This window comes from Corvus moneduloides, chromosome 1 (genome assembly GCF_009650955.1).
Source record: "Corvus moneduloides isolate bCorMon1 chromosome 1, bCorMon1.pri, whole genome shotgun sequence".
NCBI classification, from domain to species: Eukaryota; Metazoa; Chordata; class Aves; order Passeriformes; family Corvidae; genus Corvus; species Corvus moneduloides.
This window is the reverse complement of record NC_045476.1, coordinates 92,259,892-92,279,454: the sequence shown is the minus strand read 5'-3', so window position 1 is coordinate 92,279,454 and position 19,563 is coordinate 92,259,892. Positions and strand designations below refer to the sequence as shown.

At 37.1% G+C, this 19,563-nt stretch overlaps 1 protein-coding gene across 1 annotated transcript in view; it reads left to right on the top strand.

Annotated features, from left to right (window-relative positions):
• The window catches only part of LOC116448427 (protein cordon-bleu-like), a 116,372-nt gene that overhangs the window by 91,011 nt on the left and 5,798 nt on the right, over window positions 1-19,563 (top strand). The window contains exon 11 of the mRNA XM_032118752.1: window positions 17,624-17,762. Coding sequence (XP_031974643.1) covers window positions 17,624-17,762 — 139 coding nt within the window. The remainder of the gene's footprint in view (window positions 1-17,623; window positions 17,763-19,563) is intronic.

Here is a 19,563-nt window from a genome sequence, read left to right as displayed (position 1 = left end):
GATTCTGGCCCCCGCCACGCCCCCAAAAAAGCATGCACCATATAAACAAAATATAAGAGAAGATCTGTATGAGTATGACATTGTAGACAGAGTACACAGAGAAAAGCCACACGTGAAATCTGACAGAATTACAGGCATCTCCTTAGAGGCTTATTCAGTCATCTCTCTTTAAAAGAAACATGTAAAAGAAATGTGTTTTTCTTGGAAAAAATACCCTTTTGGAAGAACCTGAAAGAACTGTGAAATTGAGTATTTGAGTCTTTAGGAAGTCAAGTGTATTGTGCACTGGCAAATTAGTTTATGGGAATAATTACTTTTTTTGTTTTTTAACATGTATGGGGAATATACAGAAATTGGAGTGGGGGAGATAAAGTTGGCCTCAAGCTTTTCTTCAAGAGCTTTGTCTATGAAATGCAGTGGTTTATTCAGAAAAAGTTAATGGGTTTTTTTAGAGACAGCATAGAGTTAGAAGTGCCTTCGTGAGTATAAAAGCTCTGATAACTTCAAAAGTCAGAAATGCAACTTGTAGACTGTGATAAAGGAGCTGTGTGTTACTTCAGCTGCTATCATTTTCAGAACAGAAGCACTGTAATATAATAGGGAAATGTAACAGGAGGCATCAGGGATTTTTTACTAGCCAGTCAAATTCCTGTACTAATAGAAGAATGGAACAGTATATCAGATACAGTAGTCTAAAATTTGTTTCACAGACTTTAATTTTAGTTGTTATCTGGCAAGACAGTGGGCTTAAATAAAAAATGTGTTGATGTTTTTAGTGCAGGTGAAGAACTGGAATCACACTTTTAGAAGGTTACATTAATAACCAACACAATTTTCAGGTTTATTTCTGTTTTTATGTAGTCTCCTGTATGTTGCTACAGATGAACTAATGTATATAGCATACTCTGTGGGGTTTTGCTCTGCTTCTTACATTCCTCTCTTCTCCATTTAGATCTCAAACTTGGGTTGCTGGGGACAGTTGTTGACTCTGAATTATTAGTCAAGGCCGTATTTTAGAGCAGAATAATTGCGCCCAGTGTTTGATCGAGGCTGATATTTTCTCACTAGTTATAACTTATTCATTGAAGAGTCTTACTCATCTGAATAAAAAAAGCAAGAGAGTGAAAAGAGAGCCACAGGTTTATTCTTATCATTTCTGGCAATTTTCTTTCCCACTGTCCACAGTTAAAATAAAACAATTTTATACCTAAATAAGAAGTTTGGCTTTAAGAGAATCATCATAATGTGAACAAATGTTAATGAGACTTTCATATATTTTCTGGAGAAATAAGATACACTAAAAATCTGCCAAAAGTCTTGCTTATATAAAAGATATTTTCAGCTATGCTTTTGTAATCTTAGGGGATGATCTCTTATACTGACTGCCACCTAGGGTGGTCCTCCCCTCCCTTCCCCTCCCTGAAATACTTGAAATGACACTGCAAATGAGCACAGCATATAGTGAAAACATACCTGGAATTCATTCTGCCTGCAAGAGCCACAGAATAATCTTCAAGCAGTAAAAATAAAGGAGAGGCAGTAAAGGAAATGTATGATTAATTTAATATTGAAATCACAATTAACATATTAATTTTTTTCAAAGTGTTATTAAACTGTAGACTCATCCAAATTTTTAGAATCAGTCCCTGAATTTGCAGTTCTTAAATTTCTCATGTGTATGTGTGTATGCTACAGGCATGGACTTGGAACCTACTTGGAACTGTGACTCATTATCTTCTTTAGAAGTAAGATCTATTTTAAAACAGTGGCCAAGATTTTTAGAAATTGTTAGCTCAGCTGTCCATAATTAGGAAGCTGATTTTGGAGCTTGATGTTTTCTGAACTTTTAAGATGTCAGAAGCTACGTCTGGTTGCTCAGCAACTCAGTATCTGGCCACTGTGATTTTAATATCATATTATTTTTCAGTGTACCACCTTCTGTCGCCAAAGAGTTTAAATGAGGATGTTAATACAAAAATCGGAGCAAAGCAAGCATTTCTTCCAATAATGTCCCCCCAGCACAGCAGGATTTTTTGCACAGTTGTCTTTCATGCATGTTTGCATGAAGTGATACCATCTTACTTCTTTATACTCTAATGCCACAGATTTCTGGTTTGCTGCCTGCAAGGATAATCTTGATTGATATAAAACCACACTGTTGCTGTTGTTCTCCTCAGGATTCCAAAATGACGTGCTTCCCTGTGGCTGCAAATTAAGCCTTAAAGCCATGAACACACATCCTGTAGAACAATGTAGAGTAAGTTTTTGCTGTGTACATCTCTGTCAGTATGGATGCCACCAGTAGATCTCTCTGTCTGTGTGCCCTGTGAGTCCTAAATCTGCTTTGTCCCTGGGTATTGCTAATAAATCTGATATTTCAAATAGTAATACTCCTGCAGTTGGCTTTCCCTCTGAGAAACAGCCAAGTCTTCAGGAAGAACCTGTGTTTGTGTGGATGACAGCCTTTTTTCCTCACAAATTTTCTTGGACTATGAGAATCGTCATTTTATAAGAGGGTCATGATACCAGCAGGCACTGCAGTTGTAGGAAGTTGAGGGACAGAAGAATCACAGCTGAATGAGAACACCTACCATGGCTCTTACAGAACTGAGAGTTATTGTAGGCAGCTGTCTAAAACCCACTTAATTAACACCACTTCTAGAAGCACAGTACTCTTACCAGCTTATTTTCTTCTAATTCTTCCTTTGTGCATCTGCTATAATTTATTTTTGTCTAAAGTTCACTCTGATCAGAGTCCTGTGTCCCAAGAGGAAAACTTTCAAATTAATTTAGATTTACCTGGTTGGTTGAACCTACTTTTTGTAGAAAATATAGTGGTCCTGCTTAAAGGAGGGGTATGTTTCTTGTTCTCCAACAGGATCCATTTATGCTATAGGTATTTTCTTCCATTCTACCTTGTACTTTATTTCCTTACTTCTGTATAAGGTGCAAGGTAATGAGCAGTTCATGGGGGACGTGTGACAAATGTATTCTGTTTTAATAAAAAGCCCAGAATTCAACAAAAGGGTGGATGGATTCAGATTCCTTATCTCTCTATCATAGGTTACACCTAAACCAGAAATGTCTACTAGAAGTCAACAAGATATGAATGTGTGCTTTTTTTATCATCTTTTAGAGAGGAAGGGAGGTTTCTCTTGACTCAAAGGTCTTCTGGGTGAGGTCTTCTCAACCTTTTTCTTATGACACATTTCCTTTCTCCTTTAAGTGTTCTGTGAATGTATTTTCATTTTGCTTTGTGGGTTTTTTTCTGTGGATCATCCAGAAGTCTCCTTTGAGAATAACAGATACATTTTTTCACATTCTGAGGAAGGATGCAATGAATCAGTTTTTGCTGTAGGAAAAAGCTGTTTTTCAAAATGTGTCTTTTATTTCTACAACCTACTGCACCTTCTAAGTTACTTCTCAAGTTTTTATAAGTTCCCTGAGGATATGAAAGCAGGATTAATTCAGAAGGAGGAGGGAGAACACTTGACTGACTTTTAAATTTGTTTAAAATGTTGATTTAAAGTTAATTAATGACTGGGTTTATATGCCTTTTTTAATTGTTCTGATTTAGATTTTCTTTTTGTGCACAGAGGCCTGAAATGTGAATGCTGCATGTTATTTTTAGAAGTGTCTTTGCCTTTGTTCATTAACTGAGGATGTCATAAGTGTTAGCTGTGATTTTCTCCAATCTTTGTGGCAGACTTGTTAGAATTCTCAAGCAATATGTGATATCTCTCAACAGCATTTTTGTGATGAGGGCAGGGATATTGAATCTTTATTAAAGAAGCTCTTTGTCTGGAACACTGTTCAAATCCCCAAGTTATGTAAGCCTTAAAGAAGGAAGCTAGTTTTTTGTATTAGAATTTGGATATTGGGGTGCTGAGTGCACATTTTACTGCTGTAGGATGCCAAATTAAGAGGCTGAGGATTTGTTAGACAATTGGTATGGGGCAGTATTTTGATAAGGTCAAAGCGGCTGTGTCTCTCTCTCTCTCTCTCTCTGTTGATACAGATAAACAGATAATTATTGATAAACCAATTAAGAATGGAGATTATATTTGTTTTATTTGTTTCTGTGTTTCACATCAAATTCATGTAGCAATTGGCTTATTTTGGATGTACCAGACTGTAAATACTGCATGGTAATTACAAAAATTTTCCATTAGGCTTTTAGTGTCTATGGAGTTTTTTTGTGCTTTTCTTCCAGTCATTTTACCTGACGTTTTATTTAGAAGCTAATTTATTTCATTTGTGCATTTCTGTAGATGTTGAGAGTTTATTGGTATCATGGAGTCTTTTTCCTTTGTTCATGGAACCATATAGAAATAATTTATTTTGTCTTACTCTTTGGCCAGAGAGTTACCTGTTATTCTGGGATGGTAAAGCAGTTGAACTTGGCTTAACATTTTTCACAGATTAAGGTTACTGGCACAGACAGATGATGAACATCAAGCTTGTCCAATAACAGAGATAAGGAGTGCACTTCAGTTCTTTGTCTAAGGAGCGCGCTGTAGTTCCTTTGTCTGAACAGCAAATGTGTGAAGTATTCTCAAGATGGTGCACCAGAGACTGCAGTGCTATCTGAAACAGGAAAGATTGTATAAAATAACTGCGTCTGTATTAAGTCTCTTTCTACTATGTGGAGCAAAGAAATAGAGAAAAAAATTACTCAATAATACTGTTAAATACTGCCAATGCCACATTCTAGGTTGTCATGAAGAAATTCAGAGAAGATAGGTGAAAGGTAGAGTTGGTGTTTGGAAAGCATAAGAGATATAAAAAAAACCCCCAAGCCTCCTTATCTGGCTTATATACTGGAAAATTTACTAGAAATATAATAGAGAATTTAACCAGTTGGCATCTTTGTGAAGATAATGAATAGGGTAAATGTAGCTTTAGTAAAAAAGAAGCCCTGCTTTACAACTCCTTTACAGTGCTTTTGCATTCAGCAAACAGATGGGTGTTATCTGGTTGATACAGTCTGTCTGGGTTTCCACAAAGCTTCCAAGTTCCCTCATCAAGGATTTCATAAGGAAACCAAGTCTCAGTTCCATAATAAGGAAGATCATCTTACTCTTAAATAACAGACAGTAAAGAAAAGTTGCAGGTTAGGACTAAATGATCTCCTCATCTGTGGTGAAATGTTGCAGCAGCCTTGGAGTATTTGAGCATCCATGTTGATCATATTAAGAAATGAGGCGAAAAAGAAACAGTAAAGTGAGAAGTTTGTTGCTCCTGCTTGAGTTATCTGGATAGCAAGGACCAAGGCTGAGTATGACACTAAAAGTTTACATGGGCTTAAGAGGAGATTGAACAAATGCTGCATGGATGACAAATCCGTTATGAATTTTGAAAGATAAATCACACCAGGAAGTCCCTGAAATGAAGGCGGCTGGTGGCTGCAAAAGTATTTGGGAGAAGGTAGTACTGAATGTACCTTTCCTCTTCTGCTGCTATCTTGTAGGTACCTGCTACAGTCTAATAAAGAAGCCTGAGCAGAATCCTTGATCTAACCCATGCGTCTATTTTTGGAGAATACTGAAGAGAGTCGTACCCAAATAATTGTCTAATATGATCTGATATCACTCCAGAAAAGTCACAGGCAGCATTCACAATGACTTCACTAGGTCTTCTTATCTGTGGTAATTTGATGACCAGAAAAACATGTTTCTCATTAAATACAGAAAGAGCTGCCTTTGATTACTATTCCCAGTCATCAATCTCTTTGTTTTGTACTCCTAAGTGCAAAACTGCATTTGCAGAATGAAACTGGAAGTTTCGCCAATAAATCATAGGACCAATAAGAATTTTGCACCATGAACCCTAAAGCAACTTGCCTGGTATACATTTTACAACTTGATGGTGTAACTGCAGTATCAAAGAGCCCCGCAGAGCTCTGAGGGTCATATTTGCAGGTCCCTTGAGCTGCATCTCAAAATACTGAGATGTACTTATGTAGCTCATACTACAGGTGGCTGGGAGCTGTCTGGGTGATGTTCAGTGTACTCTACAGGACATGTGCCTTTCACTGACAACATAAAAAGCAGCGTGAAAGATGTGGTCCCTTTGCATTTGAAATCAGTATCAGATCCAGTTGCATGCCAGATATATTCTCTGGGTTGCAGGTCCTCTGAGGAAGGAACTGTTGGGACACTTCTGTCTTGTGTGGTGACAGGGCTATTGTTTTACTTAGAATATGGTGATATTTCTACCTTCCAGGAGATAGAAAGTCAATCTTTTTGGGTGTTTCCTCCCTCTATCCACTTTTGCTTGAAGGACCAGACAATATTTTTTTTAAGAGTGTGTAAGTGTGGAGCTTTTCTTAATGACTTTCATTTAATTGCTTTGTTGAAAAAGCCATGTACAAACTGTTGCCGTTCACAGACATAAAATTCTGTGATGACATACATTAAGTTTTATGGAAACGATAGTCCCTGTAATCAGTCATAAACCTGGAAATTTTTATATATTTCATACTTCTACTGGAGCTGAACCTGGCTAGTGCTATCCGATTGTAAAGACCATTATCAAGGTGTACCAGAACCAATTAGTAGAAACAAGAGTGAGTAGTAAAAGAAATCTCTGGTCTTTAAAATGCCCTATACCATGGTAAATGACTAAGAAATTAAAACTCAACAATTAATTTCCAGTTTGAAGGTGGTTTGTTCATTTTTTAAAGAGCTTTTAAAGAGCTTTTAAACATGATATTCAGTTATCTGAATGAGAAATATCCAGACTTGTTCATGTCTTACAAAACAATAATGAGATGGCAAACATGAAGCCAGCTGACAGCACATCAGATAATGTTTGCTGTGCAGTTTGGATGCTTAATTTAACTAACAGCTGCACTTTGGTTTGGATAAATGATGCAGGCCCAAATTAAAAGAGTAAAGTGCAATGATGGCTGAAGGCTTATCTTGCTGTCATGTAAAGCATGAAATTTAGGAAGGCTAAAAAAAGCTGCTAGAGAAAGGGAGTAATTTGTACTTCTTTTTATGATAGAAACAGCTCCAAAAATTAATTCTGGTGTATGCGCACTTAAACACATTAATTCTTTTAAAGTAGTTATTAAAAACTACAGCTAAATGATACATGCAGTGTAGTGACTACTTTCTCAACATCTCCAAAGAGTATCAGTTAAGGGTATGTTATATTTTAGTACTGTATTACAAGAATTTTTCTTCTCCACACCACTAAAGAAACTGTTGTTTCAGTCCAAATTGCCACCCATCCTCCTTACTGCTCCTAATGCTCAACTTCATTTTGCTGCACTTTTATTTACTAACAGCATATGTCTCATTAAAAAAAAAAAAGGCAGAAAGCATTTTAATAACTTTAGGCAACACGTTTTTTAAGCAGCCAACTTATTTTCCAGCAGCTTTTTTGTCCCTCCTTATCTTCCAACTGTTTTTTTCCTGTAATTTTAAATAGAGTAAGGTGTCGCAGTGTGATGAATTATTTAAAAGGAATCTAAGCTTTCTCAGTCAAGAAGTGATTAACTACAGTTGGTCATATTTTTTCCTGAAGCTTGGCCAGTATGAACTAGGATGTTAGTTCAGATTTTCAGTGGAGGTTTTCATGTTAGCAAGGTACAGCCTCTCAGAAGTGCAGTTGGAGATAAGACTCATTTTGGAGCATCCCTTTGAGAGTCTGTCTTTACTCAGATAATGTTCACAGTCAATAGGTTTTGCACCAGAAGAATTTAAAATTTTGAGGTCTGCTGTAAAACTGTCTTTTTACAATGTAAGAGGAATCCATTGTGTGGCTTTCTTGCAGTTTTAGAAATACGGTTTCTGAATCTTTGCCCAGGAAATAGTAGCAGTGTCAGTTCAGTGGTGGTTTAAATTGCTTACCTGCTTTAACTGAAGGCTGGAATTTGTGAAATGCTGAGTATTTCACTGTTTGACTTGGATAGGCTGTTACTTTAGAGGGGTGGAGAATGTAATTACAAAATTTTGTAAGATTCCTCCGTGGTCTACTTTCCTATTGTTTTCTGGAAAATAGTCCAGTCCTGCACTCTAACCTGTGTAGATATAATCTCTGAATTGACATCAAAGTTGGAGTGACCTGGTGATGGTTAACATATATGCAAGAACACAAGCAAGGTGAGCTTACAGTGTCTTTATATTACAATTTAACGTGCATAACATAATAAACCATGCGAAAATGCAAGATTTGTTTGGCAGGAGGACTTCTATTTTTTTGCAAGAAAACATATGTCTTGAGAGTTGAATCCTTGAATTATGTGCAAGAAAAATTCTTGGAACAGTCTTTTTGCCAGCATCAATAGCATTCTTGATCTTTTGCAATAATCCAGTTGCTTCTGGCTGTGAGTTCATGGTTCACCTGCCAACTGTTTCTGAACAGACTATACTACCTGCCTTGGGAATGATACCACAACTTACCATCTGGTGAGATCATGATAGTATCACTTGACCTCCACATGTGGTCTCTGTCAAGCACTTCATTGAAAACTGGCAAGACATTAGGGCCGGAACATACTGTTCTATGCAGCCTGAATTTTGGCAGGGTTGCAACGCTCAGTAAGTAAACTTCATCTGGCTTGCGAGTCTCAGACAAATAGAACAGGCTGATGTCATCATAAGCTTTAACTCTCATTAAAGAAGAAAGTATGTGTCAAGTAATTATGAGGCTTTGTTGGGCACAGTATTTAGGGGAAGTTAATAGACAAAGATCATTTTGAGCAGCAAGACTTCTGAAGAGCTGGCATTCAGTGAGCGATGAAAAATGACTCTAACACTGTGCTTAATTTAGAAACTGGGTTTGCATCACTTTTCAGATTTTGCTTCTAACTCCACCTGACATAGTTCCTAAATTAAAAAGGTAAAAAATTACAGAATAGATAAATTAACAAAGTAAATATGTGCTGTGTAAATCAGGTTTCATTTTCTGGCTTAATAGCATAGTCATCATTTAGCCAAATAAAAAAACAAGGGAAAACATCACAAGTATAATAAAAAAAGAAAAGTTGTTTTCTGCTACTTCGTTGTTAGGGTTAGAAGGGACCTCTGGAGATCATCCAGTCGAACCCCCCTGCGAAGGCAGGGTCACCTAGAGCAAGTTACACAGGAACACATCCAGGTGGGTTTTGTCCCAGACAGGGAGACTCCATGACCTCCCTGGGCAGCCTGTTCTCAAGGAAAAGAAATTCTTCCTCATGTTGAGGTGCAACTTGTGTTTTAGTTTATGTCCATTGCTCCTCATCTTGTCGCTGGGTACAACAAAAAAAAGAGTCTGGCACCATCCTCTTTAAAGTTGGCATAGGTCACTTAGAGAAATAGACACCTCATTTCATTTTCAATGTGCCTGTCTTAATGAGAATATAATTTTTCAGCTCCTGAGAACCAGTAGACAACCCCTGAGTCCTGCTCAGCTCTATGTTGCTGACACTTCCAGGTGTGGATAACAAGCAGTGTGCCATGATGGGTTCCTCAAACAAGTCTTCCTAGCAGAGTGTATTTATAATTTTGGATAATAGAATCTTACACTTGTGGGGGATAGCTTGATGTAGAGCCATGTTATGCTACTGTCCTAGTAATATATCTAACTGACACTGTGGTACCACTCTGCTATTCTCCTCTCTTCTTGCTTTCAGAAGAGTGTGGAAATACAGGGGCTTTTGGCTGGCATTCATAAGTGCAGGCCAGAACTAGACTTGAGTGGGAATTTGAAGGGGACAGTGGGAAGGTGTGGCACAAACTAGGTGATTGTTAAGGGTCCCTTCTAACCCAAACTGTTCTGTGGTCCTATCAAGTTGGAAAGGAAACAGAATCTATCACTTGGCTTACTGCCTAAACCACGTTTCCCAGACATTCTGTGTGCCTGCGGAAGGAGAAGGCTGATCAAAGTGGGTAGAACACTGGAAATAATCAGATATATTTTTCTCTAAATTGAGAAGACTGCCAAAGTGATTGCCTAGGACTTAGTGCTAAGCACTAGAAATACAACTTGGCTATCTCTACAGAAGAAAATGTTAAGTCTAGAGGGAAACCTAAGCTCCAGGGAAGTATGTAGTTTATCGGAAGTAAAAAGGATAGTGTTCTCCTTGATCCTTGTCATATGTTTGTGTGAATTCCCTTCCACTTTCTAGCCATAGCAGATTTTAGGCTACAGCCCATCCTTTTGGCAGAAAATTGGACAAAGATGCAAAATAATTTCTGCAAATCTTCGTGATAATCTCTGAGATTTTTAAGGACAGACAAGCAGCCAATCATCCAGCCTACAATCCAGGATGTGAGACTGTGGAAGAAAAGACAATGTATAAAATCCTTAGTCTAGTGCCTTCCCAAAAGGAAGTCTCTTAAAAAGATGACATCATATCAAATTCATTAACAAAGGTGTCAGAATAAATATGAACTGCACTGCTACTGTGCATCTTACATTCTTACTAATGTTCATTTGTTCTGTTAATTGTATAGTTCTAACTAAAAAGATGAGCACAAGTATGAGATTAAAATCTGGGGGTTGATTTTGCCTTTTTTGTTTAACTTCTCTAGAGGAGAAATGAATCTTGGTAACAAATTAATTTGTGGTGGTTTTAAAATGTGATTTTTAAGTGATTGAGGGTTTTTTTGTTGGTTCTCCTTCCCCCCCCCCCCCCATGAAGACATAAATAAGGAGGATTACATTGTATTCAGAGAAAGAGAGGAAATTCAATTCTTTGCCAAAGCAAACATCCGCAGACTTGTGTAGTCTACATGTTTCAATGCATGTGAAAATATTTGGTGTTGTAGAGTGATTTCCTTGAGTGGAAATAATACTGCAGCTAGAAATGAGATTTTGCAAAGAAGGAAATCACAGCTATCTTAGTAATTTAACATCTCAGATTTGTTTATGGATAGTTTCCTGTCTGACACATTTAACTGAACAAGTTAAAGTGTTTAAAGATTAGAATGACATTAATTTTTAACTGCCCTTGACTGTGACATTTCACAAAGGGTGTGTTCTATAAAAACAGACGGAAAAATGAGCTTGCCCCTTCACCTTGTACTGGCTTTCTTGTGTTAACTGATTTAGCTTTCTGTCACCAATCAGCCAAGTATTCAAGGACATACTTGGTTTTTGTCTTCTTCATTTTATGAATAAAATAGCACAAGAACATAGATATTTCTCTAAAATCCAGTAATGCTAAGCTCTTATCTGTTATTGAGACCAAGGTGTTTTTGCAGTCAGGACTTGATTTTTGATACCCAATACTAAATTTTGTTTAAAAATTCTGTTTAACACCAATAAAATAAGAAAAAATTATTCTGAAATTAGGCATCTTAGGCAAAATGATGCAAAATATTGTGATATCTGGTTAAAATAATAATGATAGGGGATTTTCAGAAGATGGATGCAGTTTGCACTCTAGTTTCCCACAGTGCCTGAGCACCTCCAGCAGCAAAGCAGCTCGGAAGCTGAGGCAGGGAGTACAGCTGGGATGCAGCCATCAGGTGAGACAGACACCTGCACAGTACAAGGACGCACAGGGCTGAGTTTCAAAGTCAGGAGGAAGCCCCCTAATAGAGAGTGGTGTTGTCAACGGCTGAAGCATGGTTATCCTGTTCCAAGAGCTGCTTGCTATTATTGTGGACTTAAACTCCCATCTAAATTTGTTCTCCAGGAGAGTGATGTGTCCAGAGTTACACAAGCTATCGTGTCTGGTTGGTCTGAATATCAGTCTTGCTACCCCAACATACTTAACTCATATGGCTTACTTAAAACTAAACCTATTATTATTTATTTTATTTTCAGGCTTGTGAGGTCCAAGACTGAAAAATTAACATGTACAGAAGTAAAATGATCAATGCAGAGAAACTGCTTGCTAATTTCTGAAGTGTAGTTATTTCTATGCATTTTATTAAAATGACAAGTTTTCCAAATAATACCCTTTTTACAAGTGACTCCTTGTGCTAGATTTTTTAGTATCTCTGTTTCTTCTTTTTTTTTTTTTTTTGGTAATATGTTGTTGTATTGCATGGGATCCTAGTAAGTATTTTAAATAACCCACACAAATGCATTCTGCAATGTAAGGACACATTTCTGGGAGACATCAGGCTACTGCTTTTGAACTCAGATTCTAATATACTTGTGTCTTAGTGCATTTGTGTACTTACGGATTAAACATTCATTTTTTGATCAAATGAAGCAGGATACCACCCAGTAAAGAAAGAAGGTAGAGAAGTTCAGTGCTGAATAGACAGTTTTATTCATGTAGCTTACAGTAGTCACCTCATGAGTTGTACATACACAGGGTTTTAAGTGTTCACTGAATTTTCCTTTGTCAGTATATGCCAGTGAAAAGACTAATAGCGTATGACCTGTCCAGGGAATATTAGACATATGAGTAAATGTTGTTTAAGGCACATTAATGGTCAGTTGGGACTTCTTGTGGTTTCTAGTGCTAGACATGTTGAAGCATCTGTTGCTTTGTGAAAATGCAGAATCAGCTGGGCTGAATAGCTTTTATATCATCAAGTTTAGCTGACAGATTTATGTCTCCATTCTGTAGCTGAAAGATTTATCTCTCTGATTTTCCTAGAACGACTCCTCTTGGATCAAAATATTTACTTCTCAACTGCTTTAAGTTATGTCCTAGGAAAATATCTTTAAATCTAAACCCATAAATCTTACTTACATACCAATCTACCACTTGTCTTTCATAGAATATTATAAAGGATTAATGCAGTTATGGTTATATCAAGAGTTTAAAGCCTATTAATAAAGCATGTGTCTTTTTTTTTTTTTAGAACTTCTTGTAAAATGGCTCTTAATTATTTCAAGATTTCCTAAAATTCTTTGTGGGAAGAGGGTTGGGATGGTCCCACACATAGTTTGGGATGATACTGTTGTTTGTTCAGTTGCAGGTCAGCTCTGGGGTTTTTTTTCCTTTGGATTGCATTTAAACATTTTTATAATTCAGTAGGCATTCTGACCCCACACGTTATCATCACCAGCAGGTGTATCAGAATCTGGCTCGCTTAAATCAGAGTGTGTGTCTAGTCAGTGTGGGATGATGGAGCAAGTTTGTAATGAGGGCATGCAGGTGATTGAATCCATGTGTCCTTTTTCCAGTCCTTTTTCTTTAATTCTAAAAATAATTTCTACAGTCAGTCACTGTTTTCACGAATGAGACAAATTAGCTAATTCCTCTATAAAACAATTAAAGGTCCTGATGTATAGCATTGCATAAAAAGGAGAAAGAAGCAAGAGAGTATAAGGGCTTTCTTCACACATTTATATCATATGCTTCAATATTTTATTTGCATATGCTCAACAGTCATGTGGCATCCCTTAAAAGCAATCTTTTATTCCAGACATGATTCTATTGCTGATACATCTGTATCATCTGTAGCTATGTTGTTTGAGCAGGAAGAAAATTGCTTTAAGGAGAATTTTGTTAAATATCGAGACTGGAAAATTCTTGTTTTCAATATTTTTCCTTTTCTGTGGCAAAATGATAGGAGTGATAGTAAAAGGAAAAATTTGTTGCCATAAGACAAATGTTTCTTGTAATGTTTATAAAAATACTGGAAAGACTGGTTTGGATTTTGAAGCACAAACGATGCAAATTAATGGTACAGTTTCTGGCTTACAGAAGGAGGCTCAGTTTTGGGAGCCATAAACCTGCAGTGAATTTGGGCCTAGTTGGGTCTGTGGATAAAAGAAAGTTGGCATTTGCCAGATGACTTGGTACTTTTATAGATAAATATTTCTGTTAGAAAATTTAAAAGGGAATGGCTGACAAATGCAACACCAGTGTCTGGCCTGTATGTAGAGGACAGGCAAGGCAAAGGAGTGGAGCTCACACTGGAAATTTATCTGAGAACCTCCTTGTTTTTGAAGGCTTGATGAATTTTCAGTAGTGGTGACTTGTTTCCTTGGGCCTCATTTAATATTTTTCATTACTTCATATTCAGTGCGGTCTGACCCAAAGAAAATACTAGACTTTTACACATGAGGAAACTTAAACTCAGTTTACACATCCACTCTTACAGTATCCACAGATTGTTTGCAAGTAAGGTGACTGTGAAATGCTGCTGATTGAAAATATCAAGCATTGGCCTTGTAGGATCCTTTTCCACACAATTTTGACAAATAACCTCCCCATGATGTTGTTTTTATGCTCTAAATATATTCTAAAATCTTATCTAGAGCCCTCCAAATTTGATAAGTACGTTGAGCTTTCACAGAAGGAGAACACGTTCAGCACATTGCTCAGATATTTTGTCTACAGTATTGGAAGTATTTTTCAAAAAGGATGTGAGCCCTGAATATAAAGGAATTTTTTTTTTTTTATTGTGTGTGGTTTTATCAATATGGGAAGAGAAATTACACTATTTTTCAGACTTAGGTCCTTTTGACCTTTTTTATTCATCTCTAGCTCAGTTCATGGCATTAATTATAGTCAGAGAACACTTAATGAACATCTTTTAAAATTATGTATTTGTTGTAACAGGAGCTGATTTAATAATTTCTTGTTTATAAATACAGGTGAAGCGCAAGTGCTAAGACAAGGAAATATTCTGTTAGACTCAGAGAGGGGCTCCTGTAACAAAGTTTCAATGGGAAATTACTCTAAATAATGTTGTTAAGGCTTGATTTCTTTATAAAAGAAGCAGCCAGCCATAACAAATTATTTTCAAGTTCTATTGGTTTTGTATATGCAATTGGAAGAAAGAAACAGAATGTTCTTTGTGCTTTTTCCATTTATGTTTAGCCTCACAGTTTTACCGGAATTGGGATTAAAGGAAAGCTACTTTTTGCAATTTTATGACCTATTCTTGAACTAGACACTTCTTATATACATTGTAGCATGACTGGCTTTAAACAAGCATTTCATCTTCTTTATGGTGTTTGTGAAGAGTACTGCACTTAGCTGACAGTATAATAAAAGCATTTTTGTGTGTGTACTTCACCAAACTTGCATTATTGCAGTCGTGCACTAGCTATTTCCTAGCTTATTCTTTAACTGTAGCAGTGTGTCCATCCATACATCTATCTAATGTTCCTCAGGAGATTCGACCTAAATAAGAATACATAAAGCTGAAAAAGATAAGCTGACTTCTAAAAAGGATCCTTTCTTCATAGGAAAGCACTTACGTGTCTTTGAGGAATTTGACTACACCAAGCTAACATCCTTCACTCATCTGGTCCTTGGGCAAGGGTGATCAGTAATCTCTATCATTTTAAGTGGGAAGACTTTTCCTTACTTTCTGCCTTGATTCTCAAGATTTCCTAGCTTTATCCTTTAAATCAGCAGTCCAACCATTTTTTGTCCTAAAATAAAATGACCTTTCTGTCTGGAGAGGGAGGAGTGAACATGGAAGCTGCAAAATGCCATTAAACAACTGCAAAAGTCAAGCTTGCACTTGTGAAGTATCGGGAAAGTTCAGATGCTGCCTGTCTCCCAGATGATTCAAGTTCTTCATAGCTACTGAATTTTGCAGTCTCTGTAGTAATCAAAATCTCCACTTCGATGATTTTCCTTTTTTTTTTCTGTAAGATGGTATCCTGAAGAATCGAGATGCAGTATTAAGTGCCTACATGTTTTTAGTTATTTAAAATGCAGTGCAGAAGAATGGGGTTGTTTTTTTTTTTTTCCAAAGTGTCTATTTGCCCATTTCTTCAGTAGAGAAGAATGAGGCATTAGGTAGCTGTCCTCTGTGTAATTCCCCTTTAAACTAAAGCCTGATGGGTCTGTTTCACTGAACAGGGTTTCCCATGTTCAGCTCAATATTGGGTATTCTGTTTAAACTTCAGTTCCTAATCACTGCAGGCAGTTCCTTTGTCAGGGGATGTGTCCCATCTTAATACAGAGCAACACTATAACATTGGGCAAAAGTTTTTCAGTGGAGCTCTATAATTTTGCAGTATCCATTCCTGAGCATTTGGTGTGGTGTTCTTTTCTGGGTGTGAGTCCAATGTTTTTTAAATTCTGTGAAATTTGATGATCAAAATTTAAGTTTACAAATTCTTAACATTATTGCCCATTTACTATGCCTGACTTTGTCTAGATTGGCCTCACTGGCTTTAGTCATGCATTGCATCTGGTGGAAATTTAATATAAAATGCTGAAATAATCCGTAATAGTAGGAAGTAGGACCAGGACACCTTTCTTTTCCACTCTTGTTTGGTGCAAAGCTGCAACTCATCCTGGTTGCTGTGCTCTATGTCCAGTGCAGTTACTGCCAAGTTTCTCCCATGCAGGATGCAGGTTCACCAAGGGGTGGAGAGTGTCCAATTGCCATGTGGCATGGTGGTTAAAGCATCATCCTTGAAAGGTGGGAACAAAAAGGTTCTTTTTTATAATGTAAGACACTCCTGAGTGCTTTTGAAAAGGAAGGCTAAGTGTATGAGACACTATTCATATCCTAATCTTAGTAAAATTCATTTATTCTCAGACTTTTTACTCAGCGTAGGAAAGGAAACCTGTAAATCAGTGCCTTTCCTCTGAACTCTGATGGTAGATTTAAGCAGTGTGAAGGTACTATTTGTTCAATGAAATCTCCCGCAACAATTGTCTTTTAACGGTCCATTAATCCTCTGGATTAAAGGAAATATTACGAATATGATTGGGTTTATTTTTATTTTTATTTTTATTTTTATTTTTATTTTTATTTTTATTAGCTGGGCCTTTGAGATAGTAGAAAACCACCCAGCGGTTTTCTATATTAGATACAGGAGTATTGGGACAGACAGAGCAGTTAGGTCAAAGAAGTGAAGGCTTCTTTGGAGGAATGCCAGCAGCATGTCATATGTGGGCAGCCACCATTACTCTCTTCCTCAGCAAAGCCTGGTACTGACTGCTATTGTCAGTACCTTTCAAATATAAAAATTCCACAGACTTTCCTACATGTTTTTTTTATTGTTATTATTATTTTTCTGGAAAAAGGAAATAGAGCTAAGTTCCAACAAGCTACGGAAAATATTATGCAACCCAGTGAAACCCAAGTCATTTGTAATAACATTTTTCATATTTTTAAAAGCGGCATAAACAGTAATGAAGTCCTGGCATATCAACCAGCATGTTGCAATTATTGGAAGCCAAGGTGTTACAGATATTCAAAAGTATGTCTGTGAAGTCCAGTAGGCATGAATAGAGTACAGTATGATCTCATATCATCATGCAAGCAAACTGTCAATTCTGATTCTTCTCTCAGAAGTCCTTAGACAAGAATTTGAGAAAAAAATAAAAGAAATGAGAGAGTTTATGCACTACACATGCCAACTGGAGTATTTAACCATAATTTAAGGCTTGAAGAAACCAATGGAAAAAGAAGATCATGTTATGGCTTAAGATTAACAACACACATCGTATCATACTCTGCTTTGTTGAGTGTTGGGCTCCCTAGTTCACTTTTTCCAAAACCATCAAATGCCTACCAGACTGGTATTTCTGCTGTGACACTCATCTGCAGTTCTTGTCTCTTTCCTTTTCTGAGTGCAATATTACTGTACTTCTTTAATCACCTGTTGTCACTATAAATGCTCATTATAAATAAACTGTGCTGAGAAATTAGGTCATATGGAAAACACTTTTCTTTTACTTGTTGACAATTTGCAACATCAACAAAATACATCCTTTATTGTGCTTATTTTTCAACTTTGCTAGATATCACAAGGAGCATCCCTCAGTGATTTAAGGAAAAAGAAGAGGCGTGCCCCTCTTCCACCAGCTGCATCTGCTCCCCCCACTCCTGCCATGCCAAACAGGACAGAAGACAGGGAAGACAAGAGGAAGAGCACAATGGGTGAGAGGCGTTTTCTCCTGAATAATCCTATTCATGTGCTTTCACTGCTCACTGTTTGAAGTTGCCTTAATTCTGTTATGCTGTGAGATTGGAAACTTTTGTAACTTGGGGAAAAAAACCTACATTTCTCTGCAGAATGAAAGTCTGGAAATAAGTGTTTGTATATTACCTCTTGGTTTTTTTAATGCCACCATACAGAGTACCACAGGGTAGTAAAAATGTAGATAACACTCATCAGATCATTTGAATATTTGGCACCAACTTTACATACAAAAGCACTAGCCCTGGGCCTATTCTGCACCTTGAAGGTCATGATTGGTTTGCTAGTAAATGGAAATACAGAAATAGTAAATGGAAATGCTAATAAATAATAAATAGAGATTGGCCAGGCAATACTGAATGCATCTCAAGCCATGAAGTTCTGCTAGAACCCAAGTACAGTCAGGCTGGTTCAGTGTCTCCTCATGTTTCTAAAACCTGAAGGCATTTGATTTTCATATAGTCCTCCAACAATTTGACATCAACTGCCCATACAGAGTAAAGTTGGTTTTTTAAATTTCATCCTCACTTTCATTATAAATAAATATCTGCTGAGTCTTTAGCTAATCGGTAGAAGAAAAGAACTGATGCTCTCAAAGGAATGCCATACATACCTAGAGACAATAAAAGAGACTGTAGTTTCAGCTGCATGTGGCACCACGTCTACTCCTACAGGAAAACTGAAAAACATTCTCCCAGAACTCTGTTGTTATTTGCCTGGTAGCTTGTTCAGATTGGTGAGAGCTTTGCCTGAGTGAGGACACCAGGATTATGCTTCTAGCAAGCAAAGTGATTTTATAATGGATAAAGATATGAGATAATGACCCCACATATTGGAACTCATTTTTCAGTACATTAAGAGAATCATTCTTCAAGTGCCATAATGCACTCAGTGCACTTCAGTTCATGCCTTTGACCTCATGTTTCATCAAAATGCCTAAGACATACAGATATGACATTCTGTCATACATAATTGCTTACATTACAGATGCCTTACAGTTTAGAAAGAAACCTCTTGGCTTTGTTCCAACATTTATTTTCAGTAAATGCTTCACATTTAATGCCTCAGCATTTATGTAGCAGCAGGAGTCCATTATCATGTGACATATTCGACTCCATTGACATCTCTTATTTAAACTCTCTAAGGGCAATGTTATTGCTGGGCCATATAACACAGAAGTTTTCAGCAAATTGGCTTACTTTTAGCCACTAAAGATGTCACGCTCTACCGCTTCTCTTGCTTTGCCCTACTGCTGGTCACTTTTTGCTGACATTTGTTGCTTTAACTTTTTATAAGTGTTCTTTTTTTTTGTATTGGTGCTCAAATGTTACAGATGAGATATAGCAGAGGTACTTCTAGTCTGTTCAATACTGTGTACGTAAGTGCCTGCTGGCCAGACTCTGCTCATGTGGGATTCTGTAGTATCGTTTGCTTTAATGGAGACTTATTATTTTACACTGACAAAGAACTTGTCCCACAGTAGCCCTGTCTTCAGTGCTTTTCGTTTTCTGCTACTTTCTTGAATGAATGTGTTCATTAAAAAGAAAAAATGTTACAGCCAGAGAGGGTTGGTAAAACAGCCTCTCTTCGGGGCGCTTGCAAGAAAACAATGAGAAAGCACAGATGGCTCTGAAAGCATGAGGGAAAAGCTGCGAAAAAAGCAAGACTCCAGTGAGGGGAAAAACGTGCTGCAAGAAATAGTCAGCCACATGATTGAAAAAGTATTAAAGGTACCTATGTAGCTCTCAAGTTAGCCATGTG